Here is a 24,281-nt window from a genome sequence, read left to right as displayed (position 1 = left end):
GCCTTCCAATATAGCCAGGTATCCATTGGCATTTATGGAACCTTTTATAAACTGCAGGTGATACAAAATGCACCCCAATATCATTTGGCTGGTAGAGAATTTCACTGTAGACACCATACAGTCTGGATGGTATTCTTCACCACGTCTACGGCGAATCGTTTGTCTCCCATCGGAGCCATGCAGGTTGAATTTCTTATCATCCGTGAAAATAACTGACTTCCACTGCTCAGGGGTGGGTCCATTTCACATGCTCCTTACATCAAATTAAATGGGCCTTTTTCATTTTTTGTATGAGGAAGGGCTTTTTCTTAGGACGACGGGCTACAAGTCCATTTTTGAAGAGGCATCTTCAGACTGTTACTGCACTTGCTACCACTGTTGTATGTTCTTCCCATTCTCTTTTTAGCTCAGACGAAGAAGCTTTACAGTTTTTAAGGCATAAGCGCTTCAAAATGCGGTCCTGTTTTGGTGTAAGGTGACTGTGTCCGGTTCCTTTTTTTATATCAGTAGAATCAGTATTCTTGAGTTTGGAAAGAAATTGGCTCACTGTCGACTGATTACAAGACACTTTATAAGCAATATGAAGGGAAGAACATCCTTCTTCACTTAAAGCAACGATAGCACTCTTTCTTCGTGGGGTCAACTGCACGTAACTTGCCATCCTGACACAAGCAAGGAATGACTGCAACTCTTGCAGAGTGTGCTTATATAGCTGAAAGTAACAGCTGATGCAATATTACATCATAACCTACCCATGTCAATCCTATCTGATGCAATCTGTAAGAAATATTGCCATACTCTTTAGTTTATTATTTAGTTTATTTAGTTCAAATAAACTAAATACTCATTAGTTTATTTGAATGACTATTGCCATTTTTAAGGGGTGATGCACTTTCTTTGAACACTAGTGTAGGTGAGAGGAAATTTGCCTTTAGTCAGCAGGTGGTTGGTTGCTGGAGCAAACTTCCGTCTCGTGGAAGTTGATAGCTTAAATAAATTTAAGGAAGAACTGTGAAATGGGAGATGGGATTTTTTTTTGGCTGATGTTGTATAAGCTTTTTTGCATCATTTGCCACTGCTAATAACGATGATAATGTTATTCGTGCTGAATGTGTTTTTGCATCTTTTTCAAAAGAACATAATCTTCCTCTAAGTTGTGATATTTATGTAGGCATGTTGTTCAGAAATATTTCTTAATAGTGAAATAGCAAAAAAAAAAAAATTGATTCTGGAAGAAACAACATGAATTATCTGTGAAATTGCACATATAAATTTACTGAGTGGTTCAATAAAAATAACACAAAGTGAAGGAGTTCAAGAATGGTTTTATTTTTATTGAAAGTAATCAACACCTGATCGAATGCACTTATTCTAAAAGTTTCTGAAAAGAGTTAACAAAGGCGTGCAAAGAGATGTTCAGTTCGTCAGTTAAATTTTTTTATGTCCTCAACATCTTGATCTCTTTCCTTTGAGGCAGTTTTCACCATGGGAAAGAGGAAGAAATCTGCTAGTGCTAGATTGAGAGAGTAAAGTGGATGATTGATCTATACCTTTCCATGTTTTGTCAGAAATGTCTTCACAACAAGTGGGAAATGGGTGGGGCATTGTTGTGCGGTAAGAACTAGCTGCCTTTCTCTCAGAACTGTGGCCTCCCCTAGGAAATATGCTTCAGTAGTCTTCAAAGCACCTTTATTTGGAATAGCATTGACTCTCTCTCTCCCTTTCAGGTACAAATTCCTTGTGAATCGTATGTTGTTTGTTGTAAAATATGATCAGCATTGTAAAGATCCTGATGGTGATTTCGAAGTCACTGCATGCTCTTACACTTCTGTTGCTTCTAGATGAGCATCTTTCTTAGAGAGTACTGTCATTGGAGATGAGAGGCAAAGCATCAGACACTGATATCCAGTGACAGTACCATCTAGGAAAGTATCATTTTGACAAATCATGATGAAGTCTTTGTATGATGATATTTTTCGCTATGTCTTTAACATGTGATGCTGTGTAGCATAGTGTTAAGGGAAAGGTGCCTCTGGTGGAGACAAGCAGTATCACTGTGAAAGCAAGACACTTATGTGTTGTAAATGAAGTATTCTGCCCCAAGGCAGAATCCGCTGGTCCCAAAGGAACTGGTAGTTGTTGGTGACTATTGTCAGGGAAACGGGAAACATGCTTTGTAAAAAAGAATAGGTGGAACAGGACCAGGGTATGTCTCCCAGGGGCAAAGGTTGATGACGTTGTAGAGCGGATATCATCTTTTAAGGGCACAAAAGGTGATATAGTTGTACACGTTGGCACTAATGATATTAAGAGTAGGAGACCGGCGGAATTACTTAACAAGTACAGGTCACTGTTGAAAAAAGCCGTGAATTATGGTTGAATTTGAAAGTGTCTGCAATTCTGCCCAGACACGATAGGAGGGAGTATATGATGAGAGCCCTGTCGATCAATTCGGCCCTGGAAAGATTGTGCAGGGCTCAAGGGATAGAATTTTTTTCAGCCTGGTCTGTACTTGTTAACAGGAGAGACTGCTTCTACAGGGATGGGATACACTTAAATAGAAAGGGTGCAAGAATGTTTGCTGATGCTATCTAGGCAATGTTAGGTGGGTCGGAAAACTGCTAGATTGGGGGGATACGAGGACTAATAGATTAACAGTAGCCACTGGCAGAGGTGAAAGTGATTCTTGCACTGCTTCTATTGGAATGAGCTGCAGCCTGGAAAATAAGATGCAGGATATTTCAGAGACTGCTGGGAATCATTGGAGTACAAGTAAACACATAAGTTGTGTTAGTGTAGCTAAGAAAAAGAACAGGTGCATGTATACTTGCGTGTACACCAATGCTAGGAGTTTAGTAAATGAATTTGAGGTATTGCTCAAAACATCAAAGGCAGATATTGTGGGGATTTCAGAGATGTGGTGTCACACAGATATAAGGAATGCAGAACTGGAATTTGGGGAGTACAATGTCTACAGAAGGGATAGACAGGATAGGAAGGGAGGAGGGGTTATGCTACATTAGTTAAGAAATACATAAAATCCAAGGAAGTGAAGCCAGTCGACATTGCTGGACAGTGTAGTGTCGAGTCAGTTTGGTGTGACATGAGCATTGGGAGATCACAATTGAGAGTAGGAGTGTGCTATAGGCCTAATGACTCTGATGAGTATAATAAGGAATTGTACAGGGAAATAGAGTGGGCCAGTAAATCAGAGAGTCTTATAATGGGGGATTTTAATTTCCCAGATATTGACTGGAATTTGGGGGCTGGTCACTCACACACTAGCAAGGCTTTTGTGGATTTATTGGATGATTGTTTTCTACATCAGCATGTTCGGGAGGCAACTAGAGGGTGTAATACTCTTTATTTGATTATCAGTAGCGATTCTTCATGCATTAAGAATCTGCAGATAAATGAACCACTAGATGGCAGTGATCACAGTGTGCTGAAGTGGGATTTACTCAAAGAGGTAACTACCATTAGGGGTAAAGGGAAGGGTTATTGCTTTCGTAAAGGCGACTACGATGGACTGAGACAATATTTAAATTCTATACAGTGGGACCAACTGATGATGTTACCAACAGCAAATTCAAAATGGGAAGCATTCAAAGAACTTATATTGGAAGCTACTAGGCTTTACATACCAACTAAGAAATATTACCCAAGGTTTAGGCCTAAGTGGATGTCAGATGAACTAATGAGACATATGGCAGAGAAGAAAAATGCATGGGATACATACAAATTAACACGTGACACAGAAGCCTATGATAGGTACAAGTTGATCTGTAACCAAGTTACAAAGGAGGTTAGGCAGGCGAAGGCAGATTACGAGAAATCGTTGGCAAGGGATGCAAAGAAAAACAGCAAAGAGTTCTTTACTTATGTAAACTCTAGAAGGAAGGGGATGAATCAGATTGGTCCACTTGATATCGATGGGTCAACTGTTGATGATCCTGCTCAGGTAGCTAACAAACTAAATGAATATTTTGCATTGACATTCACACAAGAGGAGTTATTCAGCGAAGGGAATGCCAGAGGAGTATTCAACTCTGGTAGTAAGCTAGAGAATCTTGTAATAATTGAGAGTAAAGTGGAGGAGAAATTGTTGAAGATAAACACAAGAAAGGCACCTGGGGTGGATGGGATCTATCCAGTTATATTAAAGGAGGCAGCAAAGGAAGTAAACAAACCCTTAGCCATAATTATGAGAGCTTCCTTGGACTCAGGGGAAGTACCCATGGACTGGAGATGTGCAAATGTGACCCCAATTCACAAAGGAGGATCAAAAGGCGACACAAGTAATTATAGACCTGTTAGTTTAACTTCTGTTCCCGGAAAATTAATGGAGGCACTGGTTAAAGAAGCACTGCAGGATCATCTAGACAAGACTTCAGTTATTGCTCAGACACAGCATGGTTTTGTTAAGGGGAAGTCTTGACTGACCAATTTGATTGGATACTATGATGCAGTCACAAAAGAACTGGATGCAGGGAATAACTTTGATATTATATACTTGGATCTTAGAAAGGCTTTTGATACTGTTGCACATAGGAGACTGCTGCACAAATTGGAGCAGTGTGGCATTGGAGGCAAATTGCTGCTATGGATAAAGAGGTGGTTGAGGGGGAGAAGGCAGAGAGTTGGTAATCAATGGACACTGCTCGTCGTGGACTAATGTTATTAGTGGAGTCCCTCAGGGTTCAGTATTGGGTCCATTATTGTTTTCTGTATTTATAAATGATATTGAAGATGGTATATCAAGCTTAATGCCCAACTTTGCAGACCATACGAAGGTTGGCAGGGTTGTCAAGGACACTACTGACACTATGCTACTGCAACAGGATCTGGAAAGGTTGAGCAGATGGGGTGAGAGGTGGCAAATGAAGTTTAACATTGACAAATGTAAAGTACTATATATGGGAAACAGCAACCCTAGAGCAACGTATCAACTCTGTGGTACTACACTGACAGTGGTAGAGAATGAAAGGGACCTGGGAGTGGTTGTGCAGGCAGATATAAAGTTTTCTGAGCAGTGTAGATGGGCTGCAAGAGTAGCTCATGGTGTATTGTCGATGATATATAGGAATTTTTCTAGCAGGGATAAGGAGGTGATTATTCCCTTCTTTAAGGCAATGGTCAGGCCACACCTGGAATACTGTATACAGGTCTGGAGGCCTCATTTCAAGAAGGATGTAGAGATGCTGGAACGAGTACAGAGAAGGGCAACAAGATTAGTGAATGGAACAAAGGGGTGCTCTTACGAAGAAAGGCTTAAGTTTTGCAAATTACAGTGTCTGGGGACTAGGCACCAGCGAGGTGATCTGATAGAGGTGTATAAAGCCTTGAATGGTTTGCGCATGCTCAATGATGATGGGATTCTTCCTCTTGCTCAGAATAATCACCTGAGAGGGCATAAATTCAAATTGAGAAAAGAGGTAGTTTTGATGGAAAAGATTTGCCTTTAGCCAGTGGGTGGTTGGTTGGTGGAATAGAATTCCAACCCTTGTCGTGGAAGTTGATAGCCTAAATAAGTTTAAGGTTCAGCTGGACAGGTATTTCGAACAAAAAGAGGGGTGAAGTGGAAGTGGTTATTTTTTTTTATATATTTATTATTATTATTTTTTATTTTATTATTTTTTTTTCTTTTGGCTGATACTGCATAAGCTTGCTTTCTTGCATCAGATGCCTCTACTAATGTTAATGCTAATAAAGGTCTTCTAAACAAGCTTCCATCTTATGGTTTGACAACTGTTTTTAGTAATTGGTTATCCAGTTTTCTCTCTGATCGCTCACTGAGGGTGATGGTCGATGGCTCTCTGTCTTCTAACTTCGCCACTAATGCCGGTGTCACCCAAGGTTGAGTTCTTTCCCCCACTGTTTTCCTCTTATATATTAATGACCTTCTTCCATTGACTGGAAATCCTATCCATAGTTTTGCCGATGATAGCACATTGCATTCCACTTTCCATTTTGAGAAACCTTGCCCTGCTCAATCAGCCTCAACTTCTCGAAAATCTGCTACCAATTCCTTAAATGCCGATCTTCGGATAATTCTCCACTGGGGCAAAGACAACTTAGTTGATTTCAACTCTTCTTAAACTCAGTCTTGTCTTATATCTCACAAAAAGGATTCTTCTGCTCCTATGCATATCTTTAGTGACAGTCCGATTTCTAGTTAAAATGATATATCTCTTTTGAGGATTATCCTGACTTCTAATCTCTCTTTGCACAAGCACATTACAAATATTGCTTTCTCTGCATCTAAAAAACTTGGTTTTCTCTTTCGCTGTCGGCGTTACTTTTCTTCCAAACAGCTGCTCACTCTGTAAATTGCAAATTCATCCTGCCATGGAATATTGTTCCCACATCTGGGGTGGTGCCCCCAAAACCTCTCTGGCTTCTTGATTCCATTCAGAAGAGGGCAGTTAGGTTAATTAATGATTCATCTCTAACAGAGTCTCTCCACTCACTGTCTCATAGACGTACTGTTTCTGCTGCATGCCTCTTCTACAGATCTTCCATGTGCACTGTTCTTCTGAATTGGCTTCTATAATTCCACTCTCTCTTTCAAAACAGTCTGAACACGTGCAGCCACCAGCCAACATCCATTTACTGTCCAACTTCAAACTGACAGAACCAACTTTTCATCTTCCTTGTTTATTCATTCAACTGCCGTTTTCTGGAACAACCTTCCTTCATATGTATTTCTTGAATATTACAGTCTACAGAAGTTCAAGTCCAATGTCAACAAATATCTTCTTTCGTCTTCTCAACCTCCAACCCAAGCACGGTACTAAGTACTATAGTTTCTAATACCACTCATGTTTGGGGTTTACATAAAAAAAAATATATATATATAAAAAAAGACCTCTAGGATGTAGTCTTATTGTTAGTAGTGGTTAATGATTCAAGAAAGCAAACGTATGCAGCCTCACCAAAAAAAAAAAAAAAACTTGGCTTCCCATTTCACCTGTCCATTGAATCTGACAGTTTATCTAGTTTTTCCTTGAATATATTCAACTTAAGCACTTCTACAACACCAGTGGTTGATTGTTCCAAAAGTAAACCACTCTCTGGCTGAATGCATTTTACACATCTGTCCTGCAACATTCCTTTCTTAATTTGGATTAATTATCCCTGGTGTGTGTGTGTGGTCTTGTAAAGAGGAAGGATTCCATCAGCAGTGAGCTTACAGAATCCATTCAAGGCCCTGAATACCTCAATCACATCTGCATGCAGGAGCCTAGTCTTGATATGCTGCAGTTTGCAAAATTGTATCCCTTCCTGGTAAGCTCATCCTTTTGCTCTTTTCTGCATCTGCTCCAACAGACCTGTTTCCTTCCTTAAAATGAAGCTTCCAGGCCTGTATGTAGTACTCAAGATGAGGCTAACCAATGCCTTATACAATAAGGATACTTTAGTCTACTTATACTTTAGCAATTGCCTTTTTTTTTTTTTTTTTTGCCCTGCTACCCATTAAGAAGGTGGCAGTTTGAAAGGTGATTTTCGTGTAACTGAATAAAGTAAAATATTTTAGCATGTAAACTTGCCCATTGATTGTGTTTTCAACCATGAAAAATGGTCCGAAGATGCAATCACACATTGCATCTTCAACAGTGATTCAAGAACACAAGTGTGTTCTTGAATCACCGTTGGACACACCAGCTGCCACTAGTGAAATTGTTTCTGTTTGAAAGTCTATGCACTACATTTAATGGATGCATTTTGTATTTTCAAAGGAAGAATTTCACAAATCTCAATATTTATTTTTCATACATCCTTTACTGTATTACCTAAACCACATTGAGTGCAGTGGTGGCACCTGAAATAATGATGATGGTATTCTAACTCGTACTCAGACAGTGCACCGAAGGGAACATAAACTTAAATTAGAAAGGATAGCTACAGGGTAAATACACAAAATTTTTCTTTCAACCAGAAGTAACTGATTGTTGGAACAAACTATTTGGTATTGTGGAAGGAAGTGAATAACTTGAATAAATTTAAAGAAGAATTAGACATATTATGAGAAGGGGGATGGACAGGTGGTGTTTTTTTTTTCTTCTGATGCTATATAAGTTTGCATAATTTGCCAGTACTACTACTAATAATTTTACATTCGATATTCCTTAACTAGCACATTACTAAAAAAAAAACAATTGCTCTCTATTTTCATTCTTCAAGCTTTTAATTTATATATATGATATGAAGAATTATCATTTTATGCATTAAAACAATGGTAGCTTTTTCCATCCTGAGAATGAATATCAACAGAATAAAAAAATTTAAAAAAATTAAAGGTAGATATCCAAGAAGTCAAAGCTGTTTGTCCAGGGCAAGTTTTTTTGAAACTGGAAGGTGGAATGTAGTGTGCTGTCATCAGCAGACTCTGGATAGGATTTCCATTAATATACAAGGAGAAAAGTAGATGTAAAAGAAGGTTATTAATATACGAGATGAAATGGTGGAAGAAAGAACTGAATTGTGGGAAGTACCATCATTACTTGAGCAGTTAGAAGACAGAATTCCATGTGACATCACCTACAGTAAGCAGTCAAAGAGAAAACTTGCTACCCAATTACAAAAAAACAGATGGCAATCCATAAAATGGGAGATCCTTTAATGCCGAGCATGATCAAAAGTCATGGAAATGTCGAGATAATTAGCATTAGTAATGCTTAAGTAATGTCCAACTGTTCCAATAAAATTTATTTAAAGATGAGTAACATTAGCCAATATCACTAGTAGATTAACATTGATAGAATCTATATTGACAGTTGTTGATCATATTTTTCCCTTACTTTGGAAAGGTTAGAGATAAGTGCAATGGGGAATATGAACAGTAGAGATAACTTGGAAGGGAGCAATTTGTCACCCTTTTTATGAACTGACTGGATATGAGCAATTTTCCACAAAGAAGGGAATAATAAAGTGGAATAATAAAGTGCAAAAAGACAACACAAAGGACGAGGCCAGCTCAGGAGCACAGACTTTAAGAATAAGTGGAGAAATGCCATCAGGACTTGAAACTTTCTTGGCATTAAGATTGTTCAGAATTCTTCTAATATACTTCTCTTGAAAGATCATAAAGACATTGAGTGAAGGGGGTATTTTTCATGATCATTAATAAAAAGTTGGAAAAATAGCCTGCTAATAAGTCAGATTTATCTTTAGCTGTGTATACAATAGACCTATTAGGCTGTAACAGAGGTGTGAAATATAGATGGACATAAGTTGCAGTCAACAGCTTTGGCCATGACCAGAACATTTTACTGTCATTCAGACAAGAAGCAAGTTTTCTACTCTTAGCATGTTCAAAATAGAGTTGGATTGATTAATAATTGTTTTAAAGTTATATTTGAGTTTCTGTTTAGATGTTTCCCCACTCTCTCCCTACAGCCTACCTGTGTCTTCTACATCTCTGCATAGGTCTGTATATTTAGCAGCATTGCAAGCTTTAGTGTAGGCTGAAATTTCTCAGTTGCAATATTCTACATTCTTATTTTGAGAATCCTCAAAATGAGAGGGAGGGAGGAGGGAGAGGAGGGAGGGAGGGGAGAGAGAGAGAGAGAGAGAGAGAGAGAGAGAGAGAGAGAGAGAGAGAGAGAGAGAGAGAGAGAGAGAGAGAGAGAGGGTGGGGAGCTGCTATTTTCAAATTGGTTCCATAATCTGCTTATAGGTGTATGAATCATGCTGATTCACCTGGGTTTGACATTATATTTCCGTTCTCCCTATTGCTCATCCAAACATTCTTTGTGACATTTTCTCAATGAAAGCTGTCATGAAATTTGATAGTGTAATCAATACACGTGAAAAGAAAATATTCTGAAAACAAGTTGTTTTAACTGATTACTCCATTTTCATGTTGCAGCAGATTTTTGCATGTTTTTTGAGGTGAGAGAATGATTGGTTCATAAATGAAGAATATTTTATTCTATATTTATTTGTATTTAAAAATTAATTATTTTATTATTTATTATTATTTTGTTTTGCATTTGTTTTCTTATCTTTTAAATGTTAGTATATTAGGTTCACTCTCTTTTTTGTACCTTCCCCAATCATAGATCGGGACTGTTAGCATCAGGAGTAGAACATGTTGTGGAACAGGTGGTTAATTCCAAGATATATCACGTGATTTTGCCAAAAATTGAAAATGCAGTCAAACAGTATTTGGGGTTAGAAAAACCAAAACATCTACAGCAGAGCCAAGATCAGCGACACCTTGAGAATTTGATTTCTAATCCAGGCACAACTTTGGTTCAACATCATGAGCAAAGTTTTAAAGGAGTGAATGAAGAGAGAAGAAAAGAAACACTCATTGAAATAGAGGGTTTGTATGATATAAATTATTTATGAACATATCCCATTTAGAGTTTTATTTAGCTGTCTGTTGAACAGTAATCATTTCCTAATACTGCAAAATATGTTTATTTCATTTTAGGGCTTGGGTAAAGAAAGCCTGCACGAGAACGACGACAAACGTCGGATAACTTACGCGGTAAATTAGTTTGCCGATACGGCACTCTAGCGCTGCTCACTCGGTAAACAGACGGTAGGTGTTATCGGACTGGAGCAAAGTCGAGAACGATATACTGATTGACAGGTAGGCGTGGCAAACAATGAAATGATTGGTGGTGGGCGCGACAGACGACAAGCTATTAAGGTGCTGATTGACGTTATGATACGTGTGTATCCGCATGAGTGTCTTTAAAAATAAAATGAACAAGAAAATAAAAATACGGTCATAAAAAAATTTATTTTTTTATGAATATATTTCTAAATATGACTGATTCTAAAGAAAAAAGGTCAGGTTAACCCCTCCACTTCGGGAGGGGTTCAAGCTCCCATGGGATTCAAGTCGAGGTAACCTGATCTTTTTTCACCGTTACAGTAAATGTTAGGGCATGTACGATTAGGACAAGTTACCATTAGTGCTGCTACAGTGATACTAAACCGATGTTATCGTGTGTTGTGTTCGCGCACCAATCAGCACGTCGTTTGCCACGCCTACCTGTCAATCAGTATATCGTTCTCGACTTTGCTCCAGACCGTTAACACCTACCGTCTGTTTACCGAGTGAGCAGCGCTAGAGTGCCGTATCGGCAAACTAATTTTCCGCGTAAGTTATCCGACGTTTCTCGTCGTTCTCGTGCAGGCTTTCTTTACCTTCGCCCATTTTAGACTATAAAATATTTAAGGGCAAATGCCTCATGCTCCGAGGTAGAATGACTAACTTACATGTTAGTCATTCTATCTCGGAGCATTTTTGAGGTCTTGCCCTTAAATATTTTAGTCTATATAACTGCACACCATCAGGCATCTCTCATATTGTGAAGTTATAATTCATAATTGGGTTGTCACTATTGCAACACCAGGGTATGTGCCCACCCACCGAAGAGAAGCCAGCAAGATTTGAAACGTTGCCGTCTGGGTGGTTGTATCTGCTGAGAATAAATAGCAGTAGTCTTCTCCACTGGTGAAGTGTTATTTATACAAGGTAGTACAATACCATGGCAACTCGTTGTGAAGGCATTCACAATATGAGATATAACCAAAACGATGGCTACGTTAAAATGATGCTTTTGCACTAACCTACATGTTATTTCATTTTATTATTTCAACTGAACTTCTAAAATCTGGCAACTTTGGGATCTGATCCTAGTTGGATTCTGGAATTTGACTATTTTTGAAATCATATACAGGAAACCCTTGGTTAGTGCGGTTAATGAATCCTTGAAATATACCGCACATATTAAAACCACACTAATCAAACTTAAGAAACAATGGGAATAATTATAATCAATCCTTTAAAATTGTAAAAACATTTTTTCTTACTCAATACGTACCTATAATGCACTGCATAGTTTTTAAATTATTAAGGAATAAATTTTAAAAAAGATAGTATGATTTAAATTTTATTTTTTGCAAAAAAAACTTATCTAACTTCAATTGAACAGTGGTAGCTTTCTTCCTTTCCTCCATGATTTTGCGATAACAATCAATTTGCTTATCTAACCCTCGATGAACGTTCATGCTTCTCTCTGCATCTGGATCAATATCTAGTACGAGTTCTTTTGCTTTTTCAAGTGTATTAAATAGTAGTTCAAGTTTTTTGAATGAAATTTCTTTGGGAGCAATTTGCTTTTCTTCTGCTTCATTTTCGTCTTTTTCCTCATATGCATGTTGATGCTCAATTTCAAGAAGATCGTCATTACTTAAGTCTTTTGAATGGGATTCCAATAATTCTCTAATGTTTTCTGAATCTACTTCTTCAAAGCTAAGATCTTTTCCAATTGTAGTAATTTCATCAATAACTTTGTTGACAGGATTAATGAAACCGCAAAAATAATTTGTGCATTCAGGCAAAAGATTCTGCCAGACTGCTCTCATGCAGCTGTTCGTCATTTCTTCCCACGATTTGTGTATGTTCTCAACTGCTTCTTTAATATCGTGTTTTTTTTTTCAAAATTCATCAAGAGTGATTGCGTCATCTCCAGTTGTAGCTTGAATTGCCTGAGCAAAAGTTCGTCTCAAATAATATGCTTTGAATGTAGAAATAACTCCTTGGTCCATTGGCTGGAGTAAAGAACTCGTATTTGGTGGTAGAAATATAACCTTCACATTGTTATTTAAATCAGTGAGTAAGGTAGGATGCCCAGGGGCATTATTTAAAATTAAAAGAACTTTGAAATCTAAATTATTTGCCTTGCAGTATTTTTCGACTGCGGGACAAAAATGCATAGTGAACCATTTTTCAAACAACTGTTTTGTCACTCAAGCCATTTTATGTGATTTCCAAATTACTGGAAGGGATTGCTTGTTACAGCCTTTTAACGCTCTTGGGTTCATTCATTGTACGATAAATTAGCATCCGTTTCAGTTTGCAATCTCCTTCAGCGTTACCTCCAAGTAGAAGTGTTAATCTATCTTTGGATGCTTTATGACCTGGTGCGGTTGCTTCTTTTCTTGCCAAAAATGTTCTCGTTGCCATTTTTTTCCATAAAAGGCCAGTTTCGTCGACATTGAAAATCTGACGATAATCATACCCATTTTCTTCAATTATTTTCTTCAGTTCAATGGGATATTTGGCTGCTGCATCTTTATCGGCACTGGCTGCTTCACCTGTTAATTTAATATTTTTTATGCTAGATCGAGCTTTGAAATTTTCTAGCCAGCCTTTACTAGCCAAGAATGTTGACGTATCCTCTTGATATTTGTTTTCTTTTAATGAAGAAAAAAGGCTCAAAGCTTTAATCTTGATGTTATTTCCATCAATAGGAATGCGTTTCTGATTACAATCTTCTAACCAAATAAAAAGCAAATCTTCCATTTCAATCATTAATGGACTTCTATTCCTAGTACATTGCATACTTAAAGATGCAGATGCCATTTTGCCCTTTTCCCGGTACTCACCTGCTTTGTTCAAAACGCCGCGTATGATTGACTCACCAAAGCTCAGTGCCCTACCTATGTTTACTTTGCTTTCGCCATTATCAAATCTCTTAATGATGTCAAGTGTAGTATCCAAAGTGATGACTTTTCGTTTATTACCCTTTTTCCTGTCCATAGCTATGAAAGGTAATTTAAAAAAAAAATTGTTTTGTTAGGATGAGCAATAAGCCTGCCGCACTTCTACACTCGTCGAGGATTGCTGAGGAACTGCCCAGTGACTAGGGAGTAGTGAGAGTGAGTACTTTATGGAGCACTTTCACACAGCTTTCATACAAGATGAAATTAGCGCCAGATCCTCGCTAAACGCTACACAGGAATCGCTAAAATTGAACAAATTGTGAAAAATCAGAGTGAAAATAATACAGAATCAAACATACATCATGTACTACTTAAACTACATTAATTGTACCTTTAGTATGATGATGTAATATCTGCTTTAATGCTAAAATTATACAAGAATATGAGTTACAAGAGCAAATTTCAATTTCAGAGTGGTATGGGGTGCTGCTGTCGTGTGTTTCGGAGTCGATTCCCATGCATTTAAGTTGGAAGACCTTGGTAAGTGCATGTCATGTATTTGCCGCTTCAGGCGCCATCATGAGTTGCCAAGCACCGCAAGAAAAAAACAGTGCACTAATCAAATTTGATAACGCATATATTAAGGGGATAGTATCAAAAAAAATTTGTGCACTAATTAAAACCACATTGTTCAAAACCGCACTAATCAAGGGTTTCCTATATATATATATATATATATATATATAGTAAAGATTAATAGGAGAGGAAAGAGTATGAAAAAGGAATTAATTATGGACAAAGGCAACTGATAGTCAGAAAGGGCCTAATAACCATAGTAGTATAATAGGTAAGTAAATAAAGTTGTAGAGATAAGAGAAATAAGTAAATAAGGGCTATGAGGATAAGAGAAGTAAGTGAAAAGTGAGAAAGAAGAAAGAAAAAGTGAGAAGGGGAAAAAAATAATAATAGTAATAATACATACACCGATGAGCCAGAACATTATGACCAGCAAGTCGTTATGCAAATCAAAGCAACTGCAGGTGAACAAAGGCAGTGGACTTAAGCGAGTTTGACAAAGGCCAAATTGTAATGGCCAGACGACTGGATCAAAGCATATCCAAAATGGCACGGCTGAGTAGGGGATAGTATCAAAAAAAATTTTGCCTGTTCCCCCACCTGTTTGTGGGGGAACAGGCAAAATCTTCTTTAGTGCACAGAAATTCACCAAGGGTGCTCATGGTCGGTCGTGGTTAGTACCTAGCGAAAGTGGTCCGAGGAGGGGAACCCCATAAATCGCGCTGGTGAGGTGTTGGATGGACAACCACAGCTCGTCGATGCTCGAGGTGAGTGAAGGCTTTCCCAGATGGTATGTGGTAACAGAAGGACGACTGGTGCAACTTGCTGGTAATTGGAATACTGGTGACGGGAGTAATGTGTCACAAAATACAGTACATCGAACCCTGCTGAAAATGTGGCTGCATAGCCACAGGCCACTCAGAGTGCCCATGCTAACCACGGCTCATCGGCAACAGCACCTACAATGGGCACACGAGCATCGAAACTGAACCTTGAGTGATTGGAAGAAGGTCGTTTGGTCCAATGAATCACGTTTCCTGTTGCACCATGTGGACTGCCGGGTATATTGTGTTGTTTACCTGGGGAAGTGATGGCACCTGGATGCACTGTGGGACTAAAACAATCAGGTGGCGGTGTTGCCATGCTTTGGGCGATGTTCTGCTGGGATACCCTGGCTCTAGTCATCCATGTGCCGGGCACTCTGATGTCTACCACCTACCTAAACAGCAGACACCTGCAGTGAGATTTCGACCGTGCGGTTGAATTAAACAGTGATTATAGTTCCAATTAATCATGGATTTACTGTTCACCAAAGATTTGGACTTGAAGAACTAAAGATATTGGATCACCAGGTGACTTTATGTGAAATTCTGCATGAATTTAATGAATTTATGGGCGTTTTTAATTCTTATATATGATAGCGTTCTTGTATGTAGTGCCTATGCTTAAAGCCAATATGGCTGCCTTCACGATCGCCAATATGGCTGCCAACCGTGTCGGACACATTATGTACATCGATGAATTTTTAAACTGCAGTGGATTCTCCAGGTGAGAAACTTTTGTGTTTGTTTGGGCTTATTAGTTGAATACAAGCGTTTTTATCTGTTTCCTGTGTTTGCCAGACGGTACTGGTCCTCCACAAACATTCTATGATGGAAGAAGAACTGCACAAATACTGCTCTTACTGAAAAACAATATCATCTTCGTGCTCACTGCCCTTGAAAACCCCCAGGAGAAAGTTGTTCTGGTCTTCTAGCGGTGTTTTTGTGAATAGCTGTCTCCCCCCCCACCTGTTTGTGGGGGAACAGGCAAAATCTTCTTTAGTGCACAGAAATTCACCAAATTGGGCTACGAACTTGTAGTAGGTGCCTTCCTGCACCAAAAATCAAGTCCTACTGAAGCAACACCCTACCGACTCGGAAATCCGGACCTACTTCGATTATTCGAAATTATCCCAACTTGGAGGAGAAAACCAATAAAACCCAAATCTCATTGCAGCATACCTACAAGGATGACATTACAGTCATTGAGCATTACGAGGGGCCGGTGGATCCCCACACCGGAGCCTCCTCCGCTAAAAGGAAAACCCACTCACAAACCGAAACGAGAGAATCACAAGAGATTCATGGCTCCCAACGGGATTCTACCGAAGAGGAACCACCACTGGATCCAACCTTGCCTAAGGGCACCGTCCCTGAACAGAAACTGATCCTGCAAACCGCCCTTGAAAACTTATTCAAGAAGCAGAGCAGCAGAGTGACTACAGGACTAAGAGCTGAAATAGTTTCCCTGTGGACCCAAACTAGAAACAGTTTTGGACCAAACGCACCTGGAAAATGAAAAAATAACTGCCAGGCTTGATGCCTATCTTGAAAGTGGGGTGAACAAAGTGCAACAGCACACCCCCACTTTTGCTGTAACGCTGAGGACACAGCAACCTACCAACCAAACAGCAACTATGGAACCTACCGCTAAACGCAAGACCCTCTTGCCAACCCCACACCTAGTCATTGTAAGACTGACCTCCAAAGATGAAACCCACACCAGCAAAGAGAATAGTAGTAAACAACCTTACTGAAGATTTAAGAACGGCAAAAATCAAATGTTTGCCAAACCTGAAATGCGGGTGTTATCATTGAAACCAAGACAAAGGCGGATGCAAACCTGATACTAAACAATCAAAAAATCCACACACTTGGATTAGAGGCCCTACCACCGAAAAGAAAGGGACCTAGTGTAAATATATACGAATTGGACAAGGACATAACCCTGACTGAGATCCAAACGGAGCTGTACATGAGAAACCTACAGCAAGACCATTCGGAGAAGGCACCATCAACCATCATTACTCTGAGATTTCAGACTAAAGCTAGAGCAGGAAATGCCACCTGCTCTAGCTTTGATGAGAGCTCTACCACCAACTGGGTGGTAGAGCTCTCATCAGCAGCCTGGAAGACTGTATGCCAGCAAAACAGTGTCTTTATCAACTGGGGCAGTCACTGCTTCAGGGAGTACATACCTGGCCCAAAATGCTTCCGGTGTTGTAAATTCGGGCACACTACCCACACCTGCGCTCAGACTCAGCTCACCTGCAGCCATTGTACAGAGCAGGGACACGAGTTTAAAAACTGTCCAAATAAGGACAAAGACCCCTATCTGTGCTAATTGCAAGTTGGTAAAAATGGATTGCAAACACTCGATAAGGGACCCCAACTGTCCCTCATACATCAAAGCGAAGAGTATGCACCAAACTAGAACTGATTATGGTGACTACAACTAAGAAATTCAACACCATAGAGATGAAAATATTCCAGCGTAATGCACAGAGGGCCAGGGCTGACCAGCTACACCTTAAGGCTGACCAAGAGAGCGCTGATTGATATCCTGCTACTTCAGAAACTGTATGCACATTCCAAACAAGTAAGAGGCTACCCACTTGCATATAAATTAATCCAATCTGATGAGGACACTCACTGGGCCGCGGTCCTGGTCTGAAACCCGGACATCACGGCAACGAAGATTGCACAGCTGTGCACACCCTGGGCAGCCTGCGCCCATGTCATCACACCAATAGGAGCCTTATACACCATATCCCTCTACTCTAGACCGGGACAGGATATCACAACTGCCATAAATTACTTGCAACAGCTACTTGACATCTTACCAAATCAGTGGATCGTTGTGGGGGCAGACGTGAACTGTCAGTTGCCCGCATGGCACAGCAAAACGGAGAGCAGAAGAGCAACGCACAATGGTCAGCTACTTGAAGACTTCCTATCCACCTCGCCGTTCGTGATCCTTAACCAGCCATACCATCTGCCCACCTTCTGCAACCTGCTTTTGGAAGCAGACATAGACATTACAATAGCCACAGCCAATATGGCTGCGCACATCAACGGATGGACAGTCGAAAACTCCTGGACAACATCCGATCACCGGGTGATCACGTACCGAATCTGAAGAATGCTAACCAGAACCCCAATCACCAGATAGCTCACCAACAGATTTGCAATCCACAAAGTGGACTGGAATCAGTTTGCGGATCATCTAGCCACAGCTATCAAAGCTAGACAACAGGAAATAGAGAAGGAAAATGATCCAGACATCCTGCAAAGAACAGTGACTAACATAATCACAGAGTCCAGCAGTGCAACCATAAAGAAGAAGAAGAGACCCTCCCCAGGAATGGTCTCATGGTGGACCCGGTAGCTGCAGACCCTTAGGAAGGAGGTCGCAAATAGAAGGAAACAATTCCAAAGAGCCCGCAAGTCTTGGCATCAGGCTGAGGTGGAATCCTTAAGACAACGTTATAGGGAGGCAAGAAATCTATACACAGACAAAATCCAAAAGTCCTGGGAGTTTTGATTTTGTCTGTGTATAGATTGTTCTGTGTATAGAAAATCCTGGGCGTTGCTTGTCTCCACAGCTGGAAACGTGGATTCCTGGGGGGGGGGGTTAAATACAAAGTAACCATGAACAAACTCCCCAGGGGAGAAGTCCTTACGATGACTCGAACTCCACAAGGCACTCTAACAACAACCTGGGAGGAATCAGTCAACAACCTCCTAAATGCAATACTGAAGGAACCAGCACAGCCATCCAGTGAACAACAACTCAAGCTGTGCAAAGAAAACGAAGAATACCTCACAGAACAGAGGGAACAGCCATTTACAATGGAGGAACTCCAAGAAGCGGCTGCCCAGATCGGGCCCAAAAGATGCCCTGGAAGAGATATGCTTGAACCTGAAATCATAAAGAAGGTTGCTGACCTAGAACCTCAACTTCTCTTCAGGTTGTACAGTTGCTGCCTGGAGGCTGGCTACTTCCCTATGGAGTGGAGAACAGCAAATGTCAAATTAATTCTCAAAGCCCCAAGCAAAAATCCGGCACTCCGGCAATCATATTGACCCATAGCACTCCTAACAGTTTTAAGTAAGCTATATGAACAGCTCCTTCATAGACGGATACAACACTACTACTCCACTTCCAACCTTGAGGCAAAAAACCAATTCGGATTCAGGTCACTCGACTGTCGATGCGATGAGAAACCTACTGATATCAGTGAATGATTGCCAACAGAAGTACTTTTTCACTATCGTAGTGGATTTTGTCGGGGCGTTTGACTCACTTTGGTGGCCGAGCGTCCTGGGCAGGCTCAGAATGGCACAGGTCCCAAACAACCTTTATAATAATACCAAAAGCTACCTCTCATACCGAAAAATAGAAGTGTAAGTACCATACCAACAGATCAGCATGAACATCCACAGGGGATGCCCCCAGGGTTCCGTGCTCGGAACACTGCTGTGGAATATAGTATTTGATGATTTTCTGAACACCGGCCTTGGCAGGTGGTAACCCAAGCATTTGCGGATGATTTAATTCTTACTGTGACGGCAGATAATAGGCCACAACTTGAGACTAGAGCAAATCAAGCTCTGTATACTCTAGAGCAGTGGGTTACGGAGAACTTTCTACAGATCTCGCCTGCCAAAATGACTTCCATCTTGCTTAAGGGAACATTGGACATAAGGAGGCCATCGCAAATTAAAATAAATCAAATTCACCCAACAAATGAAATACCTCGGGATCATTTTTGACATCAAGCTCACATTCCAACTGCATCTCAGGAAACTCAGGACCAAGATTAGGAACTACTCGGGCCTGATTGTGCGAGTCTCACGCAGAGACTGGGGGCTGAGTAAATGTTGCTGTACTACAAGACCACTTTTCTCCCGGCGATCACATACGGTGCACCAATATGGTACCATAGAACCAGACTGACCACAATCAAAAGAATACTGGACTCGACACAACAAACAATATTGCTCAAAACCACCCGAGCCTGCAATACTGTGAACACGGAGGCGCTCCAGGTTCTTACTGAATCCTTACCACTGGATCTCGAAGTGGTCAGGTGCGGACTAGCATACTACGTATCAAAAGGAATCTCTGTGACTTACTCGAGCTTTATGATTGAACCCACAAACAATATAAAAATGGAAAAAGCTCGACTCTTGGCACACTTAAAACAGGAATGGCAAAACAGGTGGATAGACTTAACCAAAGGGGAGGTGACATGATGCTTCATACCTGATGTAGACAGGGTTTCCTGAAACTTCCTGTATAGTTCCACTCAGGCCTATATGCCACCTACTTATTGACGGGTCACGGTCCCTTCAACGAGAAACTTAACATCTCTGGGCCTCCTCCAAGACCCCCAACTGTTCATGTGGCGAACTGGAAAGCTGGACCCACATCATGCACGAATGTACAAACTACGAGGACCTACGTGGAAACATAATAACAAGATTGACCTACCTGCCGCGAGGCCAGGAGCATCATCTCTTGGACACAAGCGAAGAATATAAGAACCTCACCAGATTTGAACAGGTACTCTTTGCCAGAAGAAGAACCTGTTCTGAGATCAGGAACTAAGGGCACAGTATGCCTTGTAGCAGACATTAAACTTTGACAACAACCGGACCGTGAGCAAATTGTGAAAAACCCATATTGTCTGACCCAACCAACCTATTTGAATAGGATGCACACCACCGAAACGATGGGCTCACTGGATGGAAAAGGCAATGGACCGCCCTCCCTGATGATGGAAACAGGACCAACGGACCAGACCCATCCGGGATGCAAAAGAGACACTCCACGAGACACTATCCTGGTCGGGTATATAACCCATAAATGTGACTGACCCCAAACCTACCTGGATGGACACATAGCCAATGAATGACATCGGGGCACTGGTTCCGACTGCTTCGTTGGACCACATATCTTTTTCCCACCTTGAACAGCAGATTTGCTGCCAGTGCGCCAATTGGCGACCGAGCTGAACACTCTTTCCTGGCTTTCTTTCCACTCCACTTCCCTGGCAGGGAGGAGGTGACTGTCCTCTTGTCTCCTCCCCCTCCTCGCCTCCCCCATTTTTCCTTCTGGTGGGGCATGGGCATGCCCCACTGACACCAATGGGGTTGCCTTACCTATTGACTCCATATTTCTGTCTCTCCCTCCAGTCTTTAGTTTCCCTCCCCTACTCTACCTGTACACAAGCGATTGCCTTACATGTCCAAATTTAATCATGTCCAAATAACTGTTTGCAAATAGTTTCGACCTTTCAAATCCTAGTGCTCTTACCCCCCCATGCGAAAGATCAATTTTTTTAAAGGTCCTAGCAACTGAAATCTCAGGAAATTAGGTGACAGGACCTGCCAGAGTAAATAATTATAATGCTGGTATACCTGGCCTGCCTCGACGGGGGGCTGAGTGCAGACAACGGGCCTCAGAAGGGGTCCAGCGGCTAAATGGCCAGAAGAACAACAGTACATAACACTATACGTATACAGTATCCACACACTTTTAAACCTCTGGCCTTTCCAGTGAACTGGCACACCTACAATGAAAGCAACGCGGAGATGGGGGAAACCCCTGGTGCCGCTTGACACTAAATACACTCTACCTAAATATCATTGCTGACCGGCCACACCCTTTCATGGCAACGGTCTTTTCCTCTGCCATTGCTGTTTTTCAGCAGGATGATGTGCCATGCCACACCACCCAGATTTTTTGAGACTGGTTCATGGAACACGAGGAAGACTTCCAGGTATTTCCCTGGCCTCCAAGTTCCCCAGACATCAATCTTATCGAGCATCTGTGGTTTGTGTTGGAACAGCAACTCCGATCTGCGGTGGCTGACCTTACAGGAGTTAAAGGATCCATTGGTTACGTGTTGGTACCAGATACCACAAGACACATTTAGAAATCTTGTAGCATCCATGCCTCGCTGGGTACGAGCTGTTTTGGATGCACATGGAGGACAAACATCATATTAGGTAGGTGGTCATAATGTTTTGGCTCATCGGTGTATATAAGGAAATAAGTCAAAATTATATTACACAAAGTATATATATGATTATATTGCATGATTCTGGTGTTGTTTTGAATTGCCAACCCAGAATTACCCAACAGGATGACGATGCAGTGTATTCTGTTTCTAACATAAAGTACATGCCATGGCAATATATAATTATATCAAAACATTGCATTTGGAAAAAGAAAAAAAGAAGTGAAATAAAGTATAATTAAAGTTATAAGTGGGAGATATATACCTTAAATTACATGTTGTCTGTCTATATATCCCCCTAATAATTTTGGGGAACTGGAAGATTCATCCCCTTTATGCATGGAAAATCTATATGAAAAATGTTCTGACTAGACACGATAGTAGGGAGTAATTTTGAGTGTATTATCAAAAAAATTCAGCCCCAGGGAGACTGTGCAAGGCTCATGGGGCAGATTTTTTTCACAATAGTTTGTGCTTGCTAAGGAGACTTGACTTGGCGCATTATGATCTTAGCTGCCAATGCGCCATAAAAAATCAAATCAAAATCAAGCTAAGGAGACTTTTTACAGGGATGGGATACTATAAGGATATTTGCTGATGCTATTGAGGCAGTTTTAGGTGGGTAGGAAAACTACTAGCTTGAGAGGCTTCTGGAAGGATACACAGAAAAAAAAGGAGGAAAACCTATGGCATGGCCATAGTCGGCTACATTGGCAAATTGAACACTTATTTTTATTACCTTCATATTTTGCGCTGTTTAAATGTATTTAATATGTATTTTGGGTAATTTTTAATGCTTTCACATAATTTTGAGACATGGTGGTTGGCAGTGCAGAAGTCAAGCCCTGTCTGAGAGCAAAACTATAAAATTATTAATATTAGTATTAGTAATGGCCATATGGTGCATAAGGCTTATGCTGCACCAGCCATTAAAAAATAATAAATAAAAAATAATAAAATAAAATAAATGCAGTCGTTCCTGGTTATTTGGGATACATCGGGACTAGTGCATTTTGGCTCGATTAAGCGGCTGCCACAATTATCCGAAGTTTCACTTAAATAGTTAAAAATACAATGGACCCTTCTTTCCAGTTGGTTCACTGTACAACCAAATCACGTTACGATGGAGTCACCATAGTAAAGTACCATTCACTATACGATGTGTAGTAAGCACCGGTCATTGTGATCACGTTTGTGAATTGAATTTTAATTCTATTAAACAGTGATTCTAATTAGCGAAAAAGGAGGAATATTGTCCACAGGCTATAAAAGTAGAGATATATACAAAGTATTAAGCACAGATTTACCCTTTATTACCTTACCAATTAAAAAATTAAATGATATGTGAAAATCGGGATAAATACCCACTGTAATATGTACATACTAACTAGTTGACAATTCTGTTCACTGACATTTGTGGGTGGTGGTTAAAATTTAAAACAGTAAAAAGATAAGCAATCAGTAACAATGAACACGGGCTACATGGCACACACAAATTGCAAGTAACACGATACGCATAAGTGAGATCGGAGTAACAAGTTACGAAGCTTTAAAAATAGGAATGAAGAGAAGATTCTGAAAATTAATTTTTTTATATGATTGAAAATTTCATGGAAGTGTAAACACATTTCACCATAATAACCCACAGAATTCCAGCTTTCGGTGTTATAACAAATTCAATAAGATCGAGTTTGCTATCCATTTATGATAGATTGCACTAACAGAAAAGCCCAATAAACAGTTGACTGCTAATTGTTTTTATTGTTTTATGGTTGTGACCTCCAGAAATCCAACCGAACCACGTGGTACGGTCGGAGACAATCTTAGAGTTCTGTCCAGTGCTGCAGTCTCCTGTCCCGATTAAACAGTACATTGTCCCAATTAAGCGAAGTAAACCCTGACTATTTTCTTGATTGGGTTCTGTTTTTTAAGATGTGCCCCAAATAAATGGCTGCCACGATTAACCGATGGCCCAAATAACCGGAATCCACTGTAATTAATAAATAATAATAAGCAGGGGCATACGATACAAGAAAGCAAGCTTATACAGCATCAGCCAAAAGAAACAAAAACAAAAATCTTCCTATTTCACCCATCCATTCTCTACAAACGTTTGTTCACGTCTTCCTTGAATTTATTTAAGCTATCAACTTCCACAACGACAGATGGAAGTTTATTCCAGCAATCAACCACCCGCTGGCTAAAGACAAATTTCCGCACATCTTTTCAATAACTGTCTTTCCTCAAATTAAAAAGTACCGTGTTATATACGGGGGTTGCCTGTATTTACATTTGTCAGTGTTAAACTTCAGTTACCACTTTTCAGCCCATCTATTCAACTTTTCCAGATCAGGTGCAGCTTTCTATCACTACTGTCATTAACAAC

The 24,281-nt window shown here is 40.2% G+C and overlaps 1 protein-coding gene across 1 annotated transcript in view; it reads left to right on the top strand.

Moving 5' to 3' along the window:
• LOC150078599 (uncharacterized) overlaps positions 1-24,281 on the top strand; it is a 452,040-nt gene that overhangs the window by 36,731 nt on the left and 391,028 nt on the right. Inside the window, exon 4 of the mRNA XM_090384628.1 lies at positions 10,065-10,330. Within this exon, the coding sequence (XP_090240754.1) occupies positions 10,065-10,330 (266 nt within the window). The remainder of the gene's footprint in view (positions 1-10,064; positions 10,331-24,281) is intronic.

The sequence above is a fragment of the Mastigoproctus giganteus genome, chromosome 11, assembly GCF_048544385.1.
Source record: "Mastigoproctus giganteus isolate SK-2022 chromosome 11, ASM4854438v1, whole genome shotgun sequence".
NCBI classification, from domain to species: Eukaryota; Metazoa; Arthropoda; class Arachnida; order Uropygi; family Thelyphonidae; genus Mastigoproctus; species Mastigoproctus giganteus.
Note: the sequence above shows the minus strand (reverse complement) of the source record. Positions and strands in the feature narration are given on the sequence as shown.